The following is a 26,755-nucleotide window of genomic DNA, read 5'->3' on the forward strand; positions in this document are numbered from 1 at the left end:
TCAGTACAGCAGAGCAAACTGTTCACAAAAAGGCTCTGTTTGGAAGGCAGTACGTGCATTTGCATGTTCGTGGCCAAACCAAATGACTCCTTAGCAATCAAAGAGTCAACAAGTTGATTTTTCACTTTGAAAACCACCGAAAACATTTATCAAATAGCTGCAAACCCCAGCATCAAGTGGTACAGCCTGCTGGAATTCCCCTTCCCCTTCATACCGAGCACAGAAGGCAATCATTTGCCTTGCTGTCTTCATCAGTGCCACCAGCTAGCAAAGCGTATCTGGCTGTCGCTTACTGAAATCACAACTCTGCTGAGATACAGCCCTGCTTGTGCAGGCACGTGGGCTCCACTGAAAGCCACCAGGCTCCCAAGCCCTGCTCTGAGCATCCCTCTCCCACTGCAGGTTCCAAGCAGCGGCCTTCTGCCTCATCCTGGGCCTGAGATCTCTCTATCTGCAGTGAAAACCCAGGGTCAACACGTCCACACTGGGTCAAAGATGTTTTGAAAGCTTCCAGAGCTCGTGGGAGAAGCATGCCAGACTGGGTGATGTCCATCCAGACAGCACAGACAAGCCAAAAGCTGATGGACACAGTGTGGAGAGGTGAGCCAACAAACAAGGGCAAATTTCAGCTGTTTGAGAAGGAAGCTGATGAGGGAACACACCAACACAGCAGCCCAGCCCTACAGGCACATACCTGCCATACTTCCAGGTGGAAGCATAGGCCTGTCTGGCAGCAGCTCGTCGTCAGAGGTGGCAATGGTTTTGATGGCATTGTGGTAGAGTGGTGTGGAGCTGGGCATGGCGTACTTGGACATCTGAGACATCATCAGAGAAAGGGGGTTCTGGGAGGGGGATGGATCTGGAGAGGAAGTAAAAGGCATGTTGGGGTTCATGGTGCTAGAGGCTGGTTGGTTGCTGGCTGGTGCAGAAGAACTACTCCTGGGCCCAGAAGGGAGAGAACCTGCAAGCAAGAGAGAGCACAGCTTAGCACTGCACATACTTAGCAGCTCTTCCTGTCAGACAGCAGCCCTGTTCCCTCCTTACAGTAGCTGCCAAACAGCTGGCAAGTCCTCAGGACTCTGAGGAGGCTCACACTCCAGCACTGTGATGGACTTCCACTTCAAACTGCCCATGACTTTCCAACTCAAGACACATCTTTTTCTACCTGTATCACAGAGCACGAGCTAAACTATAGGCTGCACCATTTGCCTTTCAGATTATTCAAAAAAGCCCTTATTGGGACCCCTAGGGAAAAAAAAAGTACTCCTCAAAAATTAGGCACGAGTGTCTCCCCACTCCTGGGAGACCATGCAGACATGGGGGAAAAATGGCCTAGCAAAGGGGTGGCAGAATGCAAACACAGACCACAACAAATATAATTCTTGCATCGTTCCAGTACATCACTTCCATGGCATCCACCCCAAGTCCTGCAGGTAGCACTTATCCAGGCTTGTGCCTGACATCTCTGCTGACTGTCAGGGAAGAAACTGCTCTGCTGTGCCAGAAGGCAGGGGCTGCAAACGCGCTCTGGGCTGCCTGCAACAAGCAGCCATGTGAGCAGAGCAGGAAGGAGAGCAAGACCTGCTTCACAGGGTACAGAAAGAATGAGACTACAGCCAGTCCAGGCAGGTTGGATTTGGGAGATGTGTGACCAGTGCTGATCCTACGGAGCCCTGGTCACAGGGTGCTTGTTGCAGGGTTCTGGATGCTCACACACTCACCAAAACACACACGCAGGCACACTAGCACACAAGATACTGACATACCCTGATCCAGTCCTGCCATGGACGTGGAGGAGTTCATGCTGAGTGTCTGCTTGCTCTGGTTGACTCCTGGGCTGGGCATTGTGGGTTTGGGAGATGGCACCCAACCCGGGGAAGGAACAGCCATAGAAGGGGACTTGAGGCGGCTTGGTGAGCCAGTTGGAGAGCGGACGTTAAGTGAGGAGCTCATCACCTGGGGAGACTTAAGGGGCCCAGACTGGTTAGAAGGCGGCATGCTGACCATCTGCGATGGCGTCTGCGGGGACTTGAGGTTGGCAGAGGGCGAAGTGACCAGTGGGGAGTGCACCTGGCTGAGGGTGGGGGACTTGAGGTGACCCATGCTGGGGGAGTTCATCTGGCTGATGTTGATGGTGAGGTCGGAGGGTCGGCGGCCCAAGCCACGGGAAGGTGCTGGGTGCATATTGGCCAGGTTTCCCCCTTGTGCAGGAGCGGGATTGGAGGCTGGGGGCAGGGGGATGTGGCTGAGTCTGGTGGTACCACTGATGCTTCCAACAGGCATGGCGCCCTGCTCAGGGCTGAACATGTCTGAGGCATTGCCCATCTCCTGAGGCATGTTGGGGTAAGGTCCTTGCCCGCTTGAGAAACCTTGTTGTCCTTGGCTGGGGAACTGGGAGGGAATCATCATTTTCTGCGGTCCCCCCAGCACTGCACTGCCATTGCCATTCTGAGCCCTTGCCCTGGCCAGCTCCTCAGGGCTCATACCCTGATGGGCTATCATGTCAGGGCCCCTCATCTTCTGCGACATCATCATCTGCTGCTGGGGGGTCATCTGCACATTGAGGTTCATGTTCATGTTCATATTGACATTCATGTTCATGTTGAGGTTGCCAGGGCCCATGGGTGCGTCCATGTCCCGAAGGCCTGACTGGCTCATAGGGGGACTCAGTATCCCACGAGTTCCTGCAAAATCCATTCCCATTGGGTTGCTGCTGAGGTTGTCCCCTGCTATCTGCCCAGCAAACATGGATGGATCCATCTGTCTGTGAGCCTGTATCATCCTCTCCATTTCCATACCCTGGCTCATGGAGTTGCTGGACATCCCCATGGGCCTCTGCATTGCCACTGGGCGTTTCTCCATCAGCTGGTGCCGCAGAATCTCCTCCCTGGCACGTGGATTCATGAACCTTTCAGGGTCCCCCTGCCCCGATGGGTAAGGCAGGGAGCCCTGTGGGAAGTTCCCGGGACCTCCCATCGGAGGCAGATCATCACTCCACCCCATGCCAGGCCTGACCGGCCTCTGCATGGCATTCATGGGACCAAGAGCATCCAAGGGCATGTTCTGCATCCCTCCAAAGCCAGAGACCCTCTGTATTTGATTTCCAGGGAATCGTGGCCCTGGGAAGGGTGGCCCTCCTCTTAGCTGCATAGGGTCCTGCAGGTCCATGGGTCCCCGCAGCTGGCTGCCCATGCCTGGCGGCCACTGCTCCCCAGGCTTACTGTGGTAGGGTGGGGGGGGGCCACGCATCATCATGCTGCCCATAGATTGTGGAATCATGATTTCCTGCATGGGTCGGCCATGGATGCTGATCTGCTCCTCTTTCCGGCGCTTCTCCTCATAATACTCTTCCTGCAACTTCCTCCAGGCCACTTGCTCTGGCGTCAGGCTGTCCTGGTTCAGCCGCTGCATCATCATGTTCATCTGCTGCCCCATGTCAGTGCCAGGGTGGTGGGGCACCTCGTGTTCCAGGCTGGGGCCACCGAGGCTCTGGGTCTGGGAAATCATGGACTGCAGAGGCTCTTCGTACTTCTTCATGCCGGCAGGGGGTGCGGGGGGCTGGGCAGGGGCAGCCTGTGGCTGAGGGGCAGTCCCACCCTCACCAGTGCTTTGGCTGGACTTCATGAACGGCTCAGCCTCCCCGCTGCGCAGCAGCAGACGCTCAATGTCCCGCAGGGTCTGCAGAGAGCGCTCTCGGTGCTCCAGCTGCTCCTTCGAGAGCCCTTCCGAGTTCATAGAGTTCCTGGAGCCCAGACCTGCCTGCCCATTCCCCTGCATCCCTGAGCCAGGGCCCTCCCCAAGGAGGTTGGAGCTGGACGTGGCAGAGTCCACTTGCCCAGGCTGCATGGTGGTGGTAGATGCAGTGGGTGTATTGGGGTGGTTACTTCCAGGCTGGTTGCTGCCGCTGTTGTTTCCTAGAGAGTTGGGAGTCAGTTCTCTTCGGACATCTTCACTTGTGCCCTCCTGGGGCAGGCTGTTGGGTGCAGGTAGGGCTGTCTGACTGATGGCCTGAGGTGGAGGAGGCGGCTGCGGTGCAGGAGGCTGCGGCTGTGGCTGACTTGCTTGAGGTGCTGGTGGCTGAGACTGGGGAGTGTTGGCAGAAGGAGGGTTAATCGGAACCTGCTCAGCAACTCCCAGCACTTTAGGAGCTGGCGCCTGATAGAGAAAAGGGAAGACAAGGTGAGAATGAAAATGCTCTGGCTATTCTTCCCATACTCTATAGGGAAACAATCTGAAACACGCCACATGGCAGCTCTGCCTTCATTCCTCATGGGGAAGAAGCAGGCCCCATCACATGGCCTGGAAATACACAGTCATGTATTCTGCCCACGTATCTGCGGGGCCACATATTGTGCTCCAGCCCAAAATCTTCACACTTTACAGTAACCAAGACTCATTCTGAAGTGGCTTCAAAGAAAAGCACTTCCCACACTGCTGAAAGGGAATTCTGATTCCCTGTTCCTCCACAGCTAAGCCAGGAGCTGGGAGAAATAGCCATGTCAGAACGGAATGGTCAGCAGCGCTTGCCAACAGGAGCATTTGGTCCATGGCCAGTATACCTGGTCTAGCTTTGCCCGTGGGACGTTTTGCTGATGATAGGCCAGAATGGAGTCAGCTCGGCCCTGCAAGACAGCTTCCGCAGCTCTGGGGAGAGAGAATCAACCACTCAAGATCAGACATTGTGCCCCATCCCGGGCCCCAGGCACCACCTCCTCTCTTCAGTCCTATGGGAACAGGGAATTCTTAGGAGGTCAATAGGAATGGGGGGGATATTCTCAGAGTCCTCCCACCTGTCCTGCACAGGCCACAGTGAGGTTTTCCAACTGAAGATCACCTGCCTTGGAATTTCCCTCTTCCCATGTCCTGTGCTGGGCCTTCTGCTCTGCTTTGTGCCTGCTGCTCCATGCTGCCCTACAGGTGGCTGTTTCCAAGATGTTCTAACACACAACATATGATCTAGCAAAAAGCCCTAAAACTCAGTCTTGCTAGACACGATGGCTGAGACAATGCAGAACAGAAGTGAGGAACTGAGTGCAGAACACCAAGCGTTACTTGGCATTCCCTGCGACAACCCAACCCCACGGATGCCCCCGGATCAGCAATCCACACTGCTCTGGGTGAATGGACAAGGTCTGCTGCTTACGTGTTAGCAAGGTGCGTTGTAAAGACGTAGACGAACTGAGAAGGCTGCTTTCCTGTTCCACCACCTCCACCTCCCGCACCATCCGACCGTAAGCCTGGGGCAGTACCATGAGGTGTGCTGGAAGAACTGGTCTCATTCAGGTTTGGCAGCGGGTTGGACCCTGGGCCAAGCTGCGAGGCCGTGGACATTGCAGGATCTGCTACATTACAATCTGTGGGAGCACAGGACAGGAGTTACTGAAGCTAGCGCTGCAAGAGAAGCAGAGCAGCTGCTGAGCGGCACTGCTGTCTGGACCAGAATGAACAGAGATGGAGGGAAGCAGGAGGGCTCCCGACTCCACCAGATGGCAGCACCCGACCAGCAGTCCCTGCAATCTTGGTGGCCAATGTCCCCAGGCACCCGAGCGGCCCAACTCCTCCTTTGGTCTCTCCTTCATCCCAGGGTGGCCCCAGGCTCATCTCATCTCCCTTCCCGTGGTGCTAACAACAGGGACCCGGGTAGCAGGGGAAAGAGGAGATGCTTTTCACCGGTGATAATTATTAATCATCATTAATTATTGAGTAATATTCCTAATTAATATTAATAAGCATTGTAATTAACAGCAGCATTCATTGCTTTCCTCTTGCTCAGCTCCATACACATACTGTAGCCATTGAGCCAGGCCCACTCTTCTCCTACCAACAGCAAACACTCAGACTAGCAGTCAGCCCGGGGCAAAGCAGTGGCACTGAGGGACGTGGGCAGTGGGCAGCACTGGTGGGCAGTTGGACTGGATTGGTTGGACTTCAGTGATCCTATGATTCTGACCAGCTGGCAGGAAAGTCTCGCAGTCCTGCCTTCCATCCTGGCCCTGGTGAACCACACAGAGATAAACATCTCAGGGAAGACGGCTGCTGTGCGCTGGCAGGCATTAAGGCCACACGTCACACAGCTTTATGGGCATGTTTGCTGACTCACAGTGATACCGAACTGCCACACAAGGGAGAATACTTCTTCCAAAGAGAAAGAAACAGCCGTATTTTTTCTAACATCTCGCACTCTGGTGGACGGGAAGAGATGGAAATTAAAGCAACCAGATCTGAAAGTTCACAAAATCTTTACACCTACATAACCTCAAAACATCAGCCTGAACTTTAGGAATAGCTAGCTGAGCCACACTAATGGTCATGGCTGGAAAAAGAACTGCCTGCTCACACTGGTCTGCTCAGCTCTGCCTGAACCACTGTCAAGACACCAGGAGCACCTTTAGCCTCATATGCACAGTTGAAGGTATCTGGGCAGCATGGACATCCAACCTCAACACCTTCCCCCTCCAGCATCTCAGTGCATCTCCACAGTTGTTCTGTGCTCCCACACCTCACTGTGTGGCTGCAGATACTCTCAGAGCACAATGATCAGCCACACTCCCAGCAGAGATCTGGCTTTATTCAAGATTCCGGACAGGTAAGGAGGTAGGCACTCACTGTGTGCACTGCTGATGGGTTTGTCGTCTTCCTCGCTGTCTGGCCCAGAGCACCATTCGTCCCCACTGTACGGCTGCTTCCTTTCCAGCACGCACCGCCGCTTGCTGCGGGGAGCCACCTCTCCTGCAAAGGACACAAGAGTCAGAAGAGCTGAGGAGAGCTGCCAAGGGGCTGAGAAGGCTGGGGCTCTGCCTGGCTGCAGTGAAGGAGGTTGGGGAAGCACGGCATGCAAGGCCAGGCTCTTTAGCTTGGAGCTCACCAAAGCCCAGGCTCAGCAATCATACCCTGCAGGTATCTGGGCTGGCGCTGAGACATCATCCCCTGAGTGGTGGTCAATGGGCAGCTTGGGGGTGGCGAGCCAAGACCCCAGGTGGCAGTGGGACCCACGCAGGGCTTGGCCATGCTGTCAGACATGGCCTCCTGTACTCTGAGCACTGTGCCAGGCTGCAACACAATCCCTTCCAGCAAGGCCTTGTGAGAGGCCCGGGCTAAAAGCCCTTCAGCAGCAGCCCTGCTTGGCCTGAGGCACTGCTCACAGAACATCTCTGCAGCCCACGCTGGGCCCAAGCGTGTTACCCTTTGGCTGAGGATGCTGGCACCTTGCTGAACCCAAGGATTACCTTGTAGGCACAGCCCAGATGCTCGCTCATTGAGAGAGGCACAGCACCGGCTAAAGGGAAAGCACAGTCAGTGCTAGATGTCTGCCATTCAGAAAAACAGTCTGGCACAGGAGACAGACAGGGAGCTTGTTAGAGGCCTGCTAGGTTCCTCCTCCTTCCCTCGCCAACTCCCACAAGACACATCCTGCGAGGAGACCTCCCAGGTGCTCGTCTTGCCTGGTACCAGCAGAGCACTAAATCCTGCAGCTCCCCACCAAGCTGGCAGTCAGCGCTCGAGATCACTGCCTCATCCCTGTCCTCCTCCCTTTCTCCACGTGTGCACTGGCTCTGCTCCTCCACAGGACTGCATCCCCACATGCACAGCCATCCATCCTCCCAGACACAGGACTGCACGGCTCTCCTGATGAAGTACTGAGCAAGGCTCTTTTTTGTGTGTTTTTTGTTGTTTTTCTGCCTGGACAAGGGCTTCAAAGAACAATCAGTGGTGAGAAAGTTCATTAAAAGACAAGTAAAACCTGAAGATGTTTACAACCTTGGTAGGAACAAGAGACACAGACTCTGCTTTTCAAAGCCATTCATTGGGCAGAGTCTTTATACTCTCTCTAAACTCAGATGCTCCCTTGATTTCATAGCTCAGGTTGGGGCAGCTTGGAAAGGAAACAGCTTGCCTGAAGGCACCCAGGAACCATAGAGTCATAGAATAGCTTGGGTTGGAAGGATCATGAAGCTCCAACTCCCTGCTGCATGCAGGACCACCAACCTCCACATTCAGTACCAGCCCAGGCTGCCCAGGGCTCCAACCAACCTGGCCTTGAACACCTCCAGGGATGGACGGGGCATCCACAGCCTCTCTGGGCAGCTGTTCCAGCACCTCACCGCTCTCATAGTAGAGAACTTCCCCCTGATATCCAACCTCAATCTTCCCTCCTTCAACTTAAAACCATTTCCCCTTGTCCCAGGGTTAGGGTTAGGAACAGGGACCAGATGACCTTCAAAGATCCCTTCCAGCTCCAAGGATTCTATGATCAGTAACTTCAGCTCTGTGTTAACTCCAACGTAACATATCTGATCACTCTTTTGTACATAATCTAGAGGTTTATGGGCCATATTAATGCAAAGTGTTAGCGAACTGCAGAAGGATTCCGGCATTCCTGCTCGTGTTATTTCAGTAGATTTCCTGTGTCACATGGAGCCACTGGGCACCATGCTCTGTGAGATGCAGGATAGCACAGGGAAGGCTGGCTGGGACAGGGGAGTCAAAGGATTTGGAAGTACTGGCTCAGCCCTTTTTTAGAAGCCAAGTGTTTCTACACAAGAGTTTCATCCACATCTAATGAAACCACAGAGCCGCTCAGACAGCGACCCTTGCAGCAGCACCTCATTAACCAGGTGAGGAGCTGGGCAGCTGCAGGAACACCACAATGGCAGCTCTTTGCCAGCAGGGAGAAGACACAAAACAGCTAACTCTGTCCTGAGCTGAAAGTCTGTACATTGCAAAGCAGAGCTGCTCAGAACAGCGTAGGTGAAGCAGGCTCTTGTTTAGCAGGCCTCAGAAGCCTATTCAACCCACAGTTTCAGACTCTCGATGTAACCAGCAGTTTAAGAAATGACAGTGCTCAGCCACTCTGGTCCCAGAACTGCAGATGAGACACGTGGTGATGCACAGGCTGCTGGGGTAGCTCCAAAGAGAAGGGCAGCATAGAAACCCAAGCTGCCTACAGCTGCTCCCATCCCCACTCCTGCCCAAATGCTTGGAGCAACTGAGAGAAGGACTTCTGAAGCACAGTTTAGGAGCACATTACCTTTCGATTCTGTGTCCAGCGACGGGGTGCCAGCTTCTCTCTGCTCTCCAGAGTCCACTGAGATGCTCCGTTCCCGTTTCACCTTGCCTTTCAAGGAGCTGAAGTTTGGGACAGTGTTCTGGCTGTTTTTCAGTCCAGAGTTGCCAGGGGAGATCTGGGTGGCCTTGCCGCCATGGCTGCCTGCACCCACACCCTTTGAGCCCAGGTTGCAGGTGGGTGCTTGGCTCACGTTGTGGTGCTGGGCCGGGGCACCGCTGCTGCCTGCCTTGCCATGGCTGGGCAGTTTGTTGTCAGGGTGCATTGGATTGGCTGAAGCGTCCCACAGCACCAGTGGAGGGAGCTCCCAGGCCCTTCTGTCACAAAACTGCAAGAGAAGAGGGCAGAGGGTGAGCAGCGTGCCCCACACAGCAAGGCAGAACCCAGAGCTGCTCATACGACATCGCTCAACCTGCAGCTCAGCACCAGCCCTGGGCGCTGCTGTGTGCATCCCTCACAGCTACCTTCAGTTCCTGCATGGGACAGGCGCTGTGGGACCACAGCCAACCTCATCTCAGGAGCACCAGAATGGGCTGCTTAGGGCGCCCATCTCCAACTTTAGGGATGCACCTCTTGAACAAAGACCTGTAGCATTTTCCTTGCTAAAGAGTCTGACGGTGCTCCTGCAGAACAAAGAGCATCCCAGTGAGAACCACTCCTCAGCTCTCCTGCATCAGGGCCTCACACTGCCCTGCCACAGCCGTGTCATTACTCTTCTTCCTGCCACAGGAGTCTGGGGAAGGAAAGCAAACCACGTGTTTGGGGAAGCTGAGGTATCCCTGTCTGCTTGCATACTTCTATGTTGTTTGCATGACACCCTCTCCACACAGGCAAGAACCTTTCCCTTGTATAGGCAGACGCATTTCCCAGCACGCAGGGGTTACTGGGACCACGCTCCTCCCATCTGGACTGAGCAGCCCAGATGCTGAGCACAGATTTTTTCTGCCACCCTGGGACAAGCAGCACTAAACTCTGCAGCTCTAAATAGAACACAGTGCCCAGCAGCACCGTGCACACCACCTCCAACTTGCTGGTGATGGCTGCGAGGCACAGGCTGCATCTTGCAACTGACTGCCAGGGAGCTCCCTGCCTGTAAAATGGACTTCTCCACACCTGCTCCCTGCAGCAGGGCTGGCTGGTGTGCAGCAGTGTGCAGCAGTGCCTGGCAGAGCAGCCTGTGGCAGGAGCCCTACTGCACAGCCCTACAGCACACAGCCCTACTGCATAACCCTACAGCACACAGCCCTACTGCACAGCCCTACAGCACACAGCCCTACTGCATAACCCTACAGCACACAGCCCTACTGCACAGCCCTACAGCACACAGCCCTACTGCATAGCCCTACAGCACACAGCCATACTGCACACAGCCATACTGCACAGCCCTACAGCACACAGCCCTACAGCACACAGCCCTACTGCACAGCCCTACAGCACACAGCCCTGCAGCACACAGCCCTACAGCACACAGCCCTACTGCACAGCCCTACAGCATATCCCTACAGCACAGCCCTACAGCACAGCCCTACAGCACACAGCCCTATTGCACAGCCCTACTGCACACAGCCATACTGCATATCCCTACAGCACATCCCTACAGCACAGCCCTACAGCACACAGTTCTATTGCACAGCCCCACAGCACACAGCCATACTGCACATCCCTACAGCACAGCCCTACAGCACACAGCCCTACTGCACATCCCTACAGCACACGGCCATACTGCACAGCCCTACAGCACACAGCCATACTGCACAGCCCGCCCAGGCATTCCTGCCTAGTTAGCAGGATCATTTGCGCACAGCTTGCCCTATCACTGCTCCCTAACTAGCGACTCGTTAGCTGCTCCCTCCTCCTTCCCGCACACCTCTCTGAGGGCTCCGCTTTAGCCCGGAGGAAGATGGTGAGCCACAGTGCTGATTAATTTTCACAGCACATAAGGGAGTTGCTAGCCCTTTAAGCATCAGCCAGCCTTGCTCGCGCGCTCTCGTTCTCTGGGGACCTATTAATAGCAGCTGGAAAGATCACATCACTCTCTGGATATTTATACCCCTCATTCCACACCAGGAGAGATTTATGTCAGAGCCGCGGTCCCAGTGCCTGCCCAATTGCTCTGTCAAAGCGTTTGCAGGGGGAGGGGAGCGGAGTGGGAAGGGAAACACAGAGAGGGCAAGCAGGGAGGAGGAGAAGGTCCATATGGCACAGACTGCGGCATTAAGCACACACGCTGCCTGCAATCACAGGCTGGCCAGCCTCGGGGAGCCTTCACCCCGCTGAAGAGGCTGCTGCCAGACAGCATTCCATAGAGCGAGCCCCGCAGCAGCCCGTGCTACCGATGGCCCCCAGCCGTGCCTGCTGCTCCACCAGCTCCGCACCACGCAATTTGTGCAGCACATTGCTGGGCTGTCCTGAGGGTCACAATCTGATGCACGCCCAGATGCCACCAGATTAGCAGACAGGAGCTACCGCCACTGCTGCTATCTGCGAGGAGACGCGAGGCTGCCTGCGGCACATCTGCATGAACACAGTATTTCATTCACAACAGATCCCAAAGTGCTTCACCAAACATGCTCAGCAGCACTGCAGCACAACAGGAGCTATAGCACAGCACAGATGTGAGCATGCTGAGGAAAGAAAGAGAAAGCCACGTAAGGCCATGCCCACGGACTGATGGTCAAGATGCACCCACTGTCCCTCCGGTTCTCAGGTCAAACTCACATTCATCAACGAGTCAGAAGCAGGAAGGTCCCCTCCAAAAGGCCCAGTAGTAACCACAGCCCTTTCAGCAGCCAATGAGCCACAAAACGGCTCAGGTCGGAGGGCAGCTCAAAGCCCACCCAGTGCCACCCCCGGCCGTGGGCAGGGCTGCCCCCCACCAGCTCAGGCTGCCCAGGGCCCCATCCCACCTGGCCCTGAGTGCCTGCAGGGATGGGGCACCCACAGCTCTCTGGGCAACCTGTGCCAGCGCCTCACCGCCCTGACCAAAGGATTGCATCCTCACAGCTCACCCACATCTGCCCTCTTTTAGCTTAAAGCCATTCCTCCTTGTCCTATGACCATTCCCCCTTGTCCTATCATATAAAAGCAGATTCTTTCCCACAGGCATGCCTACCACGCTACACCCCCATCATACAACCTCTCACTGCAGCTAATCATGGAAGTTCACCATGGAAGGTGCTTCACTCACAGATACCACACAGCCACCCACCTCGTGCAGCCTGGATAACCTCACCCCATTCAGGAAGACAGACATCCCTCAAAATGCCACGAGGGAGGACGGCCGTCAGCCCTACAGGACCCAGCAGCCACCCAATGAAACCTTCAGGTGCAGAGCAGCCTCGCTCACCGTGGGATCCCCTACAGAACACTGTGCTCTAAGGGCATCTAATTAGCACTCCTCCTCGTTTCATTTTGGGTGCTCCAGGGAGGACATCCCATACCTTGCCTCAGCTGATGATAGCACAGAAAGCCACGCAGAACTGACTGTGACCCAGGGAAATTCTCCCATTCCATCCTATTCGGTTCTTAACCGAGCCCAGCCACACCACGCTCGCAAATCCTAACAGGAGAAAGGCCAGAAGCAACTGCCTGCAGATTCTACTGTGCTCTCAGAAGCAGCAACAGTTGGATCTTGCTGAAGAGGCATGGCGGGACTCCACCCCAGCCTCCCATCTGTCTGGCTGCAGCACGCTGATAGACATCTTGATTGCTGTGAGCTCCTTGCACACACCCCTTCCAACCAGATTCCAGCAGGCATGCCACGCATCTGGGCCACAGCAGAGAATTAATTAGAAAGAAGATACACTGACACAGGCAGACAAATGATCCAAAACGTCTTGAAAAGAACACGAGAAAAAGGAGATTGCATAGAAATGTGGCTCCCTCTGCAATTTAGCAACACACACGCTCCAGCCCAGCAGTTTTAAAGACAATAGAAAATCTAATTCCCAGTGGCTACAGCGAGGAGCCAAGACTCCTGGGTCCTAGCCTTGCTGCCACCAGATCCATGAGTGATTCTGAGCATGATGGGTTTTGTCTGGTTGCCTTGATTTCCCCATCAGAAAACAGGCAGCCAACCTACCTGATGAGGGGAAGGAGCACACAAAGCTCAATCGATAGCTCTGCTGAAAGATGTGCTGTATCTAAATGCAGAGGGAGAATATTTGTGTCTTGTACGTCTGAAAAGCTTTAAATCAAAGACTTGGGCAGAAGATAAACCTTGCACGGAAACAACAAAACTGCTTTCAGCAAAGCTCCGCTACACTCTGAACAACAGCAGGGGAGGAGGAAACTGAGCAAGGAGAGACTGAGCTGACAAACTCCCCGTCCCGGAATTGATAGCTGATAGTTCAGGAAACCTGAAACCCCAATGCCTTCCCGGAGGACTTTCTGGTGAATCATGCTCCCACTCTCTCTGAACAGCAACACAGATTCCCAACACCACCGCAAGTATGCAGAGTGTGCACCGCGTGGTGCAGGGCAGGAAAGCTCCTAGCAGCACTCTGCCAGCCCAGCAATGAAACCTGGATAACTGCAGGGTTGCACACGGTGGATATCAGACTCCTGAGCTGCACCGACATGCCCCACCAACAGCAAAGACGAGAGGCGTGATGAAGTGATGCAACAAGCAGAGAGCAACCAGGCCCTGCTCTGCCAGCCAGCTCAGGGAGTAACAAAGGCAGGCCGCTGCTGCACAGTGCTGAGCACATCACCTATGTTGGCAGCACAGCTGCTCAGCCTTTTAGCACTGATGCTGAGACAGCCCTGATCCAAAATGTCCCATGGATATCACCACAATCTCAGTCATGCAATGGTTTAGGTTGGAGGGAACCTTAAAGACCACCCAGTGCAGCCACAACGAGGTCTCCCTGCAGCCTTCTCTTCTCCAAGCTGAACAAGCCCAGCTCCCTCAGCCTGCCTTCACAGCAGAGGTGCTCCAGCCCTCTGAGAATCCTTGTGCCCTCCTCTGGACCCGCTCCAGCAGCTCCACATCCCTCCTGTCCTGGGGGCCCCAGGCCTGGGCACAGCACTGCAGGGACACTCATCACAGAGGAATTACAGACTGCCCAGGGCTGGAAGAGACCTCAAGGATCATGAATCTCCAGCCCCCCTGCCACATACACACTCATCGCCAGCCTCCACCTGGACAGAGCCACGATGTGATCCTTGGCAATGAGAGATCCTTGGCAAGCTCAGAGGCTTCCTGAAATAAGTGTTCATGGGTCAGCAAGCGACACCCCAAAGAGCTGCTGCCATCTCCTAAAAGTCTCTCTTACCTCCAGTCTGGATGAGACCATGGCACGCTGCCTAACAGCCCTAAGAGCAGCAGCTGTCCCACGGTTAGCAGCAGAAAGGGACAGCATGCTTTCAAAGAGGTAACACACTACTTCATTAAAGTCAAAGCATTTCACTGAGGCACGGGCTATGACAAGCTTTCCAGAAGCAAGATTTCTGATGTCTAAGATTCCTGAATCGTTTCTGATTTCAGAACAAGACCAGTTTCAGAAATCTGCCTTGAAAAAGCAAAAATAATCATTCCAAAACAATCTGTTTCGTGAGACCATCCAGTGGACTTTGATTCTGTTCCAGTGAGAAACAAAACCCCCCCAAACAGTAGGAGAACTGTGTCACCCTGCCATCTCCAGCCAAAAGACCACAATGAGCATCAGCAGCCAGAGACGCCCTGAAAGCCACCCGAGCCCAACAAGCACAGCTCAGCACCAGCATGCCATGCAGCAACTGTGCAGCTACAGGAATGCCTCATTGTTATCAAGCATCAGGAAATTATCTTGCTCTTATAGAGTCAGGTGGATAGCCTGGAGAAGCCCATTCACTTCTTGTATCCTTTACATGCCTTTTTCAATGACAGAAGAGGTGACAGCCTCACAGCCTCTATAGGAGGGTTGTAAAGACCTGCAGAGAAAACTTAGTGCTCTGTCAAATCCTAGCAGCTCTCAGAGTCATTTGGTAGATCCTGCTGCTCTCCTGTCATTTAGAGCTGCCTTGGAAATAATGCATTCCAGTAGGGCTGTTTGGCCACAGGTCTCAGAGGTCTCAAAGGAGGATAAAATCTCAGCTTCACCTTCCTTCCCACCTATGGAGAGACATCCCCATGTAAATAACGCTCAGAAATGCACCCAGAGCTGTGCCCCACACTGCCCTCTAATACACTGACACTCATGAGCAGCTGGTTTGGAGGTGAGATCCTGAGTACCCAACTTTCCCACAAGTCTCACAAGGGAGTCAAGTCTTGCCTGGAGTCATGCAAGTCAGGTAAGGCCTGATGTGTATGCCATAAAACCACTGAATCATAAGCACTCTAGACTGGAAAGGACCTTAAAAGATCATCTAATCCAAACTTGCATGGAAAATGGTGCCTAAATGAGATTATCCAGTATCCTGTCCAGACAACCATCCCCAAATCGTCATGAAATGATGTTTCAAGTCCTTTTTCTTTCCCCCACATGTAAAAAAGTCTACATTTCTTCAGCCCTTTCACAGATGGCCCTGCATTTCACCACTTTCTCTAGGACATTTCATGTTTTTAGAGCCAACACCCATGCCATTCTGAGCTCTTACAAATGCAGATTCATATACCTCCACCCATACTTCACTTCTGCTGCCAAAGCAGTGCTAAGATGCAGGGAGTACTTGGAACCCTGCCCTGCAGGACGATCCTTAAGTAGCAAGTAATCTGCAAAGTAGCCCTGGGACATTGGTGGGTAAACTAGTCTGTATTCCAACAAAAGCATCATAGAATGGCCTCAGATGGAGGGGATCTGGGCACAGCACTGCAGGTGGGGCCTTGCAGGGGCAGAGCAGAGGGGCACAACCCCCTCCCCTCCACTCTCCTCCCATCCCCCTCCCTCCCCTCCTCTCCCTGCTGCCCCCCTCTGTTGCTGCAGCCCAGGGGGCTGTCGGCCTTCCGGGCTGCAGGCGCACACTGCTGCCTCACGTCCCGCTTCTGCCCATCAGGACCCCAAGTCCTTCTCCGCAGGGCTGCTCTCAACGAGTTCTTCTCCACTCTGGGCTCATGTCTGGCGCTGCCCCGATCCAGGAGCAGCACCTGGCCTTGCTGAACCTCAGCAGGTTCTCTCGTGCCCACTTTCTGAGCCCGTCCAGGTCCCTCTGGATGGCGTCCCTTCCTGCTGTTGTGTCCGCTGCACCACTCAGCTCGGTGCCATCAGCAAACTGCTGAGGCTGCACTCCATCCTATCTCTATCACTATATATCACTCCATCCTATCGTCTGTCGCTGATGGAGATGCTGAAGAGCTCCGGTCCCAAGATGGACCCCTGGGGGACACCACTCATCACCGGCCTCCACCTGGACATGGAGCCATTGACAGCAGCCCTCTGGCTGCGACCATCCAACCAATTCCTTATCCTCCAACTAGCCCAGCCTTCCAATCCATCTCTCTCCAATCTGGAGATAAGGATGTGGTGCAGGACTGTGTCAAAGGCACAACTCCAGGCAGGTGACATCAGTTGCCCTTCCTTTGCCCACCGATGCCATCACTCCATCACAGAAGGCCACTGCATGGGTCAGGCACGTTGTGCCCTTGGTGAAGCCGTGCTGGCTGTCTCGGGTCACCCCCTCACCTCAATGTGCCTTAACATCTCTTCCAGGAGGATCTGCTCCATGATCTCCCCAGGCACAGAGGTGAGGCTCCCCAGCCTGCAGTTTCCAGGCCTTCCTTTCTTAAAAAGCATACTAGGTCCCTTCCCACACACTGCCAAAGTAAGGGTTTCTGCTATGCTACATGTGCAGGACAGGAGGGCAGTTAACTCCTGGCACCCCTCCACCTTCAACCCAGTAGAACCCAGCATGGTTCTCAGCCACTGGAGAGCAGACTGAGTGCCCCAACCCACTGGCTGCCCCATGGACTGAGGGGTGAAGCCACTAGATGTCACCCTCACCCAGGGCATCCTCAGCCCAACGCTGCCAACCGGTTTCATGTCCACACCAAGCCCTCCTTCTGCATCCCAGCCCTCAAACCGGGATGCAGACAGCTGTCCTGAAGGCCACAGCCACGCAGTCCTGGCAGATGTTTGTTCTCCTTCCTCAGAGAAACACGGCAAGAAGGTGGTGGTGCACACTGCAGGCAAGGCTTGGCAATCCTTCTGCACCTTGCAGAAAAGCTCTTCCACAACAACTTGGCCAGGTGATGACCCTTTGAGGTCTAGGATGCAAATCCCAGCCTGAACAAGAGCACCTCCACCACCCCTCAATGCCTTGCACCCCACTGCGCTGCACAGCAGGACCTGTGCTGCAAGTGAGCAACAAGCACGGCTACCTTCAAGGACAGTCCATAATGAAGAAACATCTGCCACAGGCAGAAAGGTTTGGAAAGGAGCTCATTTGTATTGCTTATATCTTCTGGTGTCCTACAGTTCATGGCCTGCTTTGAAAACAGCCCCACTTTCGGGCAGAACTGGGCTCCTTTCCTGTGACCTGCCCCTGCATTAAGTACAGTGAGCAAAGGGCACATTGGGACTTTGTGAGGTGACAAAAGCAGAGCTGGAGCGCCTGCTGGGTAGCAAACTGCCCAAATCACTGCATCTGTGCGCACACCTCATGTGTGCATTGCCTCACCTGGGGCAGAAAGGCAGCAAAGGGATGGGAGAGCAAGGCTGGCTGCCCCAGCACCTTGCACAGAAATTGTTATCCATCTGCACTGCCATGCAGAAGGGATGCAAGAAGTCAGCAAGCGCTCCTCCGCGATTATAAATAACAGCCCCAGCACACAGCAGAGCTTTGGCTCTATATTTAAAACTTGGCTGAGGTCACTTCCTTTTCCCAGCAGCTCCCTCAACCCCCACTCCCGCTCGCTCTTATTTGCATGCCATCATGACTCAGGCACATTGGGGTTTAAGGTCAAAGGGGAAGCAGCCGTGCATCTGCCCTGCAGGAAATTCCACCCTGGGAAACCCTTCGCTTTCCCCAGCACTGATGGGGTGGGCAGTGAGGATCCGCTGCTGAGCAGCACAGGGCTTTACATGGGCTGGGGGCATGGCACGGGGGTTTCCCCTCCAAGCACCCAGCGAGGGCAGCTGCTCCACCTCCTCACCACGTCTCAGAAGCCTCCTCCACATCCTAAGTTGAAATTTCCCAGCTTCTCCCACGTCGGGGTTGCAGAAAGGCATGGCCTGTCCCGCAGAAGCAGCCCAAGGTCCCAGGGGTTGCTCTGCCCTTGTACAAACCCTCCCACAGCTCGCCAAGCTCTTGCAGAGACATAATTATCTAACCCTGACCCATGCTGCCAACTTACAGCAGAAACAGGCAGAAAGTGCCAGAAATCAGCCCATCTCACTAATTGCAGCCCTCTGGAAGGGCTACAGGATGAATGTTTAACAGCAGCCAAACACAGACACCACAAGGAGGGGCCAAGCAGCAACCTTTCCTTGTGGCTGCCCCCAGCCAGCCCCTCTTCTCCAACAGGAGAGAGATGCCTCATTGATTTATGGTGCACAGAGTTGGCAAGGGCTTCCAAAACTCCTCCAGACCCTCACGTCTGAGGCTCACAGGAGGCCCAAGTTTTGAGGTTTACAGTTCTCACTGTGGCCAAAGCCCTGTTCTCTGCAGCCAGATAAAGCTCCAGAGCAGTTTCACTTACACTTGGTACTGTAATTGAGGGCACGAAGCACTTCCAGCTCAGCCTGGACGCTCAGCTCCAGTTATTCCGTCAATTACAAAACCCAGAATGCACCAACGAGAAGAGTGATGGCGTTGACAAAGAGTTGGGTACAAGGGAGAAAGAGCACAGAGTCTGTCTAGTGGGAGAACTGGAAACAACATCACTCTTGGAACTGGGATGGCTGTTTACATTTTCATATAGGCAAATGGGATACAGGGTTTCCAGTAACACTGACTGGTAAGCCGATTCAGCAGCCTCTGAGCTAGCAGAAGACAGGCTGTGGTCGCATTTGAAGACTGACAGCCAGAAGATTCCCATGCACAGCCTTGGCATTCCAGCCAAATGTTTCTTCCTCTCCCTCATCCCACAGATTCAAGAGAGGAAATCTGGGACAAGGCAGAGGTGCTTGAGGCAGCCCTAAAATCCCTCAGAGTCAGCTTACAGGGGACTAACCAGCATCACGGACAGCAGGGATGGAGATGGCAGCTCCGTACAGCCTGTACTGCAAACCAGCACGTGCTGCAGGTCCTTCAGCAGACAGGCAGCACAGACCCAGCCAGCAAAAAGCAGCACAGAGATGTCCGGTCTTTTTCCAGCCATGGGTTACTCGCGCTCTCCTGACAACAGACAGTGCATCTCTGGCTGTCTGTGACCTCTGGACCTGAGCCTGCGTGCAGGCAGTGTGATTTGCTGGGGAGCAGCCCTGCCCACAGCCAGGGGTTGGGACGGAGTGATCTTTAAGGCCCCCTCCAACCCAAGCCCTTCTATGGTTGTATGATCACACTGGTAAGGCATGAGTGCTCCTTCCAAGGTTGTGCATTTACAAAAGGAATTAGAAGCAGGATCGGGAGCAGCTCTCTGGCCCGTGATCACGTTACAGGACAGGAAGGAAGAAGGCACTTTGATCAGGCTGGAATCGCTTTACACAGCTTCCACACCGATATCTCAGCCACTGGAATTAGCATCCCAACACCCCAAACATCCCATTCCGAAAGACACTTCCTGCTCCAGCATGTGTGCTAGGGCCGGAGCAGCGCAGCTGCTGGTGGCTGTGCCAGGGTGGACGCAGGATGCTTCCAAACCAAGGTCACAGTGCCTAGAGGTATGGAAGAGTACCTAAAGGGGCTGTAAGAAAGACAGGGACAGACTCTTCAGCGGTGTCTATTTGGTAAGTAAGACAGGGGGAAATGGCTTCAGACTACAAGAGGGGAGATTGAGGCTGGAGCTGAGGAAGAAGGTTTGGCAGTGAGGGCGGTGAGGCGCTGGCACAGGTTGCCCAGAGAGGCGGTGGTGCCCCGTCCCTGCAGACAGCCAAGGTCAGGCTGGACGGGGCTGTGAGCACTGCTGAGCTGTGGGTGTCCCTGTGCGCTGCAGGGAGCGGCACCAGGCGGCCTTCAGCTCCCTTCCACCCAAACCATTCTATAACTCAATGAAACGCAGGTTCAGCACGGCTCTGGCTCTCCATTTACACCTTCTCGAGATTACAGCTCGGCTCCCCCAGCCACTGCTCCTGTGCATGCTCACAGGTGCCAGGTGCCTTCCCACCGTCCCTCCTGCTCCACACGTGCCCCATGCACTGATGCTGGCAGACAGAGGGTTAAAACTGCCCAGGGAGCTGCAGGAAGCCTCCTCCTTGCCTGCTCAGAACAATGGGGCTGTTGTGGAGGCCGGGCAAGTGTGGGCAGCTCCCTGGGACTGGCAGTTACCAGCCGTGTGCACCGCATGCTCTCCTCCTCCACAGGAGAAGCAGGTAGAAGGGGAGAGGTGGCTGCTGGTCTTTCCTGCAAGCCTTGGAGGAAAACAGCGGGCCCAGACATAAGCATGCCACACAGCCTGGCTCCCACCAATCCACCTGGGTGCAAAATGCATAGTCACACACTGTATCTGCAGCTAAGAGAGCTGGAAAGCACAAAGTGGGGTTGGAAGGGTAGACACCCATCATAATATACACCAGCTAGAACTATAGTGCATGTTGCAGGAACGCAGAATGGCTTAGGTTGGAGGGGAGCTTAAAGATCATCTAGTTGCCATCGGCAAGGTTGCATTTCTTAGAGTAGAGAACAGTCTAAATGTATTCTTTCTCTGTTCTTTCCAGCTCAGGAACTGTAAAACAATCCTGAGCTGCCAGGAAGATGACAGGAGAACATGAACTTTTGGCTATCAAAACTTCTGGGAAACCTGAGAGCTCTTCAACTCAACTCACACATGAGCAGCGAGAACAGAATCAAGTTCAGGGAGGGGCTGAATGGGTGAAGGGCAACAGCAACGGTCTGGAATTGGGGTAAATGAGCCCAGGACCTGGAGGTGATGCTGTAGATTTCAGCTCCCAGCAGCTGCACTGCTCTAAGCCTCAGTGGGGGAAGATGCAGCTCAGCAAAGACTCAAAATGCAGACAGGCCTGAGCACAGTGTTCCATCCATGCTGCTGTGCATGATCCCTGCAGGACTGACTGCCAACCCAGCACTGGAGCTTTACATTTCCCACCTGAGGGCATCATTTCCTTCCCAGCCTCCACATCACTCTCCCCTTACTGCTGCTGCTCATCTCAGCCAACCCCACTTGGAGCTGCACTATGCAAGTTAAACACAAGACTACTTCAGGTCCCAAACAGGAGGCTGGCTGCTCCAAAGGAAGAGCTACAGACGGATCTGTCAGCACAAATACACTGCGCTCTTTCCTTTGCAGCCAGCACTGTTCGAACAGCCCACAGATTTTGGTGTTCTCTAAATATTCAAGCAAGAGAGCCCAAGATGAGAGCAGGTGAGTCTCACAGGGCAGGGTCTAATCTCTGCATTCGTACAGAGCAGCAGGCATGAAACAAAACACACTTTCTTTTTCAACTAGGAAAAGGAAGGATCTGTGCAATCTCTGCAAAAAAAGAAGAAAAAAATATCACAGAAGCACAGAATGGTTGGGTTGGAAGGGACCTTAAGGACCACCCAGCTGCAAGCCCTGCTGTGGGCCGACAGCTGCAGGGATGCTGCAGGCTGCACCCGCGGCCTCAGGCACTGCCAGCAGTGGGGCAGGACTCTCATGGCCCAGGGAAAGCGGTGACCCCAGGCCTGAGAAAGTGCACCAGCAGGATTTCCAGACTACCCTGACACGCAGCTCACAGACAGGACAGCACACGCTCCGAGGTCACGGCCGCGTTCCCTTCAGCTGCTGTTCCTTTCAGCATGGCTCGGAAGACCACACAAGGGTTAAACCTGCCTATAAATATCTGTTCTCAGCAGGGCTGCTGCTCCGAACCCTCCAGCCATCTGTTCTAGCTTTCCCCCATCTAAGACTCTAACATCTGAACCACGCTCAGAATTCTTCGGAGCGCTCCCAAAAATAGCCCAGCGCCGTGGCTGCGCCGTTGCCGTGTCTGTGAGCACAGCAGTGTGCGCGGGGCCGCCTGTGTCAGCACAGCCCCGAAGCTGAGCAGATAGGAACAAGTCTGTGTGTGTGACGGCAGGCAGGCCCGCACCGGCACTGAGCTGCCTGCATCCACGTCGGCGTGGGTGTGCCTGCCTAACCGCGGCTCAGTGGGAGCATGTTCACACCAGCACCAACCTGCGGCCACGCGCGGCCCGCCCAGCAGCCAGCAGGGCAGATGCGGGTTCTCTTCTTCGATGCTTGGCTCATGGAAGAGCGATGCAGCCAACCCCACCTCCGGGCACCAGAGCCTCGCTGCAAAAGCAAGTAAAGCCTGATCTCTGCACGAGGCCGCCCTGCTCACATCCAGCCGGGGCTTGCAGGATTTCCCCAAGCGCTGCACAGAGGTCTGGGATGAGGTTCTAAGGACGGGCACCTCTGAAACCCTGGTGACAGTATTTGTGGAGAGAGCTTTAAATTGCAGGCCTTCATGCATGCTCTTTGCGGAGCTCCCCATCCCCATCAAGGCCAGGTGGGATGGGGCCCTGGGCAGCCTGAGCTGGTGGAGGGCAGCCCTGCCCACGGCCGGGGGTGGCACTGGGGGGGCTCTGAGTTCCCCACCAAGATGCTTTTGCATGGGGATATGCTGGGAAACAGCCTCAGCAGGCAACGCCAACTCAGCTATACTGTATTTCTGATGGGGGGGGAGGGGGAATTGATCTGGGTATTGATTTGATGCAGGAGTTGGTGCTTGTTTAAAAGTTTGCCCACAGGTCAGACCTTGTTACAAGCAGCTTTCCTGGTGATTAGGTTAAAAAGAAACTGTGCTAACAGCGCTAACCAGGACAACGTGGAACTGACAAGTCTTGCTTTCTACTCTTCAGTAAAAGCAAAAGCAAACAGGTAAGCAGCTGTGGCCAAAACGGGGTCTTAGAAACCATCCCCAGGTTTCCTGCCAGCATCAGTTACAATCAAACTGCAAATGCACTTTCAGCGTAGGACTGAGGAGTTTGGGGTTTGCATGGATTCAGGTCAAATAGGTATCTGCTAAAAACAGCTTCCAAAAGTGCAGCACACGAGTATCTCCTCCAGCAGCCCAGGTGCTCGGTGGGCTCTGCATTTGGTGTGAAAGAAGCGTGGCTACATTGTGCTCCCTGCTTTCATCCCAGAGGCACTCACATATTGCTACAGAGCACTCCTCTGCCCACACCTCCTCACGCCCACAGGCACAAGCACTTAAGAGACTGGGAGAGAAGTGAGGAAAATTCCCTTCACTTCAATGGAGCCCAGTAAACCGGAGCCCAGCCTCTTTCAGGAGGCCTGATTTTGCCTTTTATATCTCTTAGCCCTTCTCAGTGAACCAGCTGCACCCCATCCTTGCCTTTGCGGCCCTGGAAGCATGGCTTGCAGCTGAGTGCTGCTAGATGACCGAGGAAGCAGCAAACCAGTTCAGAGCAGTGCAGGTATCCTCAGATAACCGCATGCCTCACAGCAGCCAGGCAGCTGCTCGCCCTCATGCAGCATTCTCACTGAAGCACACAGGAGCCAGAGCAGAGCCGAAGCATTTACTGGGATTTATGCATTTGGAAAGAGTAAAAATCAACGTACAAAGTCCTCACTTCACCCACGTGCTCAGCACAGCAATGCAACGTCCCCTGCTACAGGGACACACATTAACTCTCAGCACCAACTACTTCCTGCACCCTGCTCAGCTCTCCCTCAGGCACACAAGGTGCTCCTGTCCCCAACACTGACATACAAGCCTGAACCCAGCCCCACACTTAGGGCAGAAAATAAAAACCAGCTTCCACGAGGCCCAGCACTGAGACAGAATGAGAGGTTTGTTGTCAATACATGAAACTGTCACTAAGTGCAGGAAAAAAAATACGGGGGGGTGGGGGGAGGGCGAGGGAGGGGACAAAACCACATCTCTGCTCCTGGTGGCCAGCCAGCTGACTGACTCAGCCAGCTTGGTCGCCTGCCATAGAGATGTAAAAACAAAACCGAGCTCTCCGAGAGGGGAGAGAAGGGGATTCAGACAAACGCGTTCTTCTGATGCGCGATCCTACAGCAGCCTGGAGCGTATTTAAGAAAATGGCTCCTCTGTCACTTTGGCCAACAGCTCAGCACAGAGCGAGGCGCAGCTCAGGACTTCTGCTGCCCGTGCCTGCAGCAGGTGCCAGCCGCCACCAGCACCTTCCCCAGCTCGGGGCAGCTGCTGTCTGCAGGCACTTCCCCACCTCCGCCTGCTCCCTGCTGGAGGAATGTGCACAGGGCTGGGAGGAGCGGGGAAAAGGTTGTTTTGAAACACTAACTGCGATGTTATTTATCTGGATCCCACAGTGCCTGTGGCACAGCAGCCACTCACAGCGAGCGCTCGCCGTTCCCAAAGCGCTGTGCAAACACTTGCACACTCCCCACTCCCTTTGCAGTGCAGCACGCTGACACGCACAGCACGCGGCTCCGAGCCCCAGCACAACCGGATCACCGTGAAACCCCGTGTGAACAAGCAGCACTTGGCACTTCACATCGCAGCAGGCATTACAAGCATGATCTGGCGAAGCCTCGTGAGCCTCCCACGCAGCCATCTCCCCTAGAAACTGGCCGGCCTCCCTGGAGACCAATCCCTGATGCGAGTTACCTAAGGAGCCGATGACACGTAGAGCTCAAAGCTGGGCTCTTATCAAGGTGTCAACATCGAGGCTCAGGCTCCGTGAGAGCCTTTGCACTTTGGTTCCTCAGCACGGAGACAACATCACTTCTTCACACTGGAATGCGGTCACCTGTGAGCCACTCTGCGCAAGGAATTGCCTTCCTCGACCAACAGAGCTGCAGATGTGCATCCCACAGGGCAGCAGGTGCAGGGCTGCTCCGAGGGGCTGCAGGAGGACAGCAGAGTGTGGGATCAGCAGGAATGGGGCAGGCAGACAGGACGGCTGCCAAGGATGGGATCCACCACCACCAGCACCGCCCCGCGCTGTGCCCTGTGCTGACCACCCATCTGCTCCTTCAGCAGTGTTCCTGGTTTGAAAGAAGAGAAAAAGAAGGGGATTGGGGGCTGGGGAGAGGAGTGACAGTAGAGGTTCACCGTGGAGCTAAAAGGGAGATTTAGTAACTGTCGGAAAAAATGGCTGCTTTATTGCAGGCAGCTTGTAAACCCTGGAGCCTGAAGGTCTGGGAGTAATTTCTCCCTCCCACGTGCTGGGCTCAGTTTGTACTGGGGGTCAGGGGTCAGTGCTTTTCCAAAGCATTCTGGGAAACACGCCAACTGGAGCAAGCTGCGAAACAGCGCTCCTGCAGCACGGAGCAGGCTGCCCGAGGAGCCGACCCAGCGAGCTGCAGCGCCTGCTTAACCCTTTGCAGGGCGGCCGCTCCGCTGCCAGGCCGTGATGTGGGCACCGGAGGAGGGGGGACACGGGCTGATCCTCCAGGGTGCACCTCCCAGCACGGCCCAGGTGCTGTGTCTGAGCCGTGCTGCAGGTTGGGTGCAGGGAGTCAGACTTTGAGCAGAGGGAGAACAAGCAGAACGAGAGCCTTGCGCCCAGGATGCAGCCTTAGCATCACCTGCTCCGTTTCAGAAGAGAGAATAACTGTCTCTGAGCTTCCTTCAGCCCAGATGCTCACCCTCACCCCACCAAAGCGCCGCTGAGCAGCAGCAGACACCAAGGCAGAAGCGCAGCACTGACCACGTGCCGAGGCACCTCTAGAAGGCAGCTCTCCCACAGGCAGGGCAAAGGGAAGGATGCCCTCCCTCCCTCCTCATCCCTGGCACTGGGGCACAGCAATGCTTTCCTCCCGCAGCCGTGCCATGCCCTGCTGAAGCTCTTCTCTCCCTCTTTGCACCCTGAAGGCCGCACAGCTCGGCATCCAGCCTGACACGGCCAGCACAGGAGCAGAGCCCACCAGCAGCACGGCGTGTGGGAGCCTCGCTGCGCACAGCACCGCTTCCTGCGAGCTGGCAGGGGGTGTGGCTGTGCCTCTGCACTCCTCCGCCACAAAGACTGTCACACCGAAGATGATCCATCTCCCTCCAAACAAAGACTTGCGCCTTCTTCTCTAAATCCCTTTCAATTGCTCTCGCAGCTTTCCACGCGGGTACAAAATGGCAACATTTCCCCACGGGCTCTGTTTATCCCCTCTTCTCGAGCTGCCGTTCTCACGTCCCACCTGCAGTCCCTCCAGCTCCTGTTTCCTGACCTGCCTTTACGCCCAGAGCTACCGAACCCTCTTTCGACCTCCCCCTCCTCTCACTCCTCCCCAGCCCACACACCCCAGCCCTCCTTCTGGGCTCTCCCTGCAATCACAGCCCAGCATTGCCTTCACGCTCCCAGCCACTGCTTCACCACCTTCAGGAAAAGGAGCCTGCCATGCCCCCTGCAATCAATCCATCCAATCCTTCCCCCCCGGCTCCTTCACACCCATCTCCACAGACACCCGATGCCAGAAGCTCCTTACAGGGCATCCCTGATGTGGGAGCCAGGGGAGCAGCTGGCTGCGGGATGAGGATGTCCTTGCAGCCTATCTCCATCCCTTATTGTACCAAACTCATCTCACACTGGAGTCACTGAAGCCACCAAAACGCTGCTTTGCAGGGTCTACGACCAAATCCTCCAATTACTTGGCCGCAGCAGAAAGAAACACATTTCCCTTCTCCCAGAAGGGCCCACAGGAGTACCTGGAACAGCAAACTTTGCCCT

The 26,755-nt window shown here is 54.9% G+C and overlaps 1 protein-coding gene across 1 annotated transcript in view; it reads right to left on the reverse strand.

Moving 5' to 3' along the window:
• The window catches only part of BCL9L (BCL9 like), a 42,202-nt gene that overhangs the window by 4,833 nt on the left and 10,614 nt on the right, over positions 1 to 26,755 (reverse strand). The window contains exons 2-7 of the mRNA XM_042890987.1: positions 9,029 to 9,392; positions 6,607 to 6,729; positions 5,144 to 5,354; positions 4,560 to 4,644; positions 1,767 to 4,155; positions 695 to 961 (exon numbers count right to left, since the gene is read on the reverse strand). Of these exons, the coding sequence (XP_042746921.1) occupies positions 695 to 961; positions 1,767 to 4,155; positions 4,560 to 4,644; positions 5,144 to 5,354; positions 6,607 to 6,729; positions 9,029 to 9,329 (3,376 nt within the window). The 5' untranslated portion in view covers positions 9,330 to 9,392. The remainder of the gene's footprint in view (positions 1 to 694; positions 962 to 1,766; positions 4,156 to 4,559; positions 4,645 to 5,143; positions 5,355 to 6,606; positions 6,730 to 9,028; positions 9,393 to 26,755) is intronic.

The sequence above is a fragment of the Lagopus leucura genome, unplaced genomic scaffold (genome assembly GCF_019238085.1).
Source record: "Lagopus leucura isolate 7727_CA_CO unplaced genomic scaffold, USGS_WTPT01 142-17_obj-0_obj, whole genome shotgun sequence".
Taxonomy (NCBI): Eukaryota; Metazoa; Chordata; class Aves; order Galliformes; family Phasianidae; genus Lagopus; species Lagopus leucura.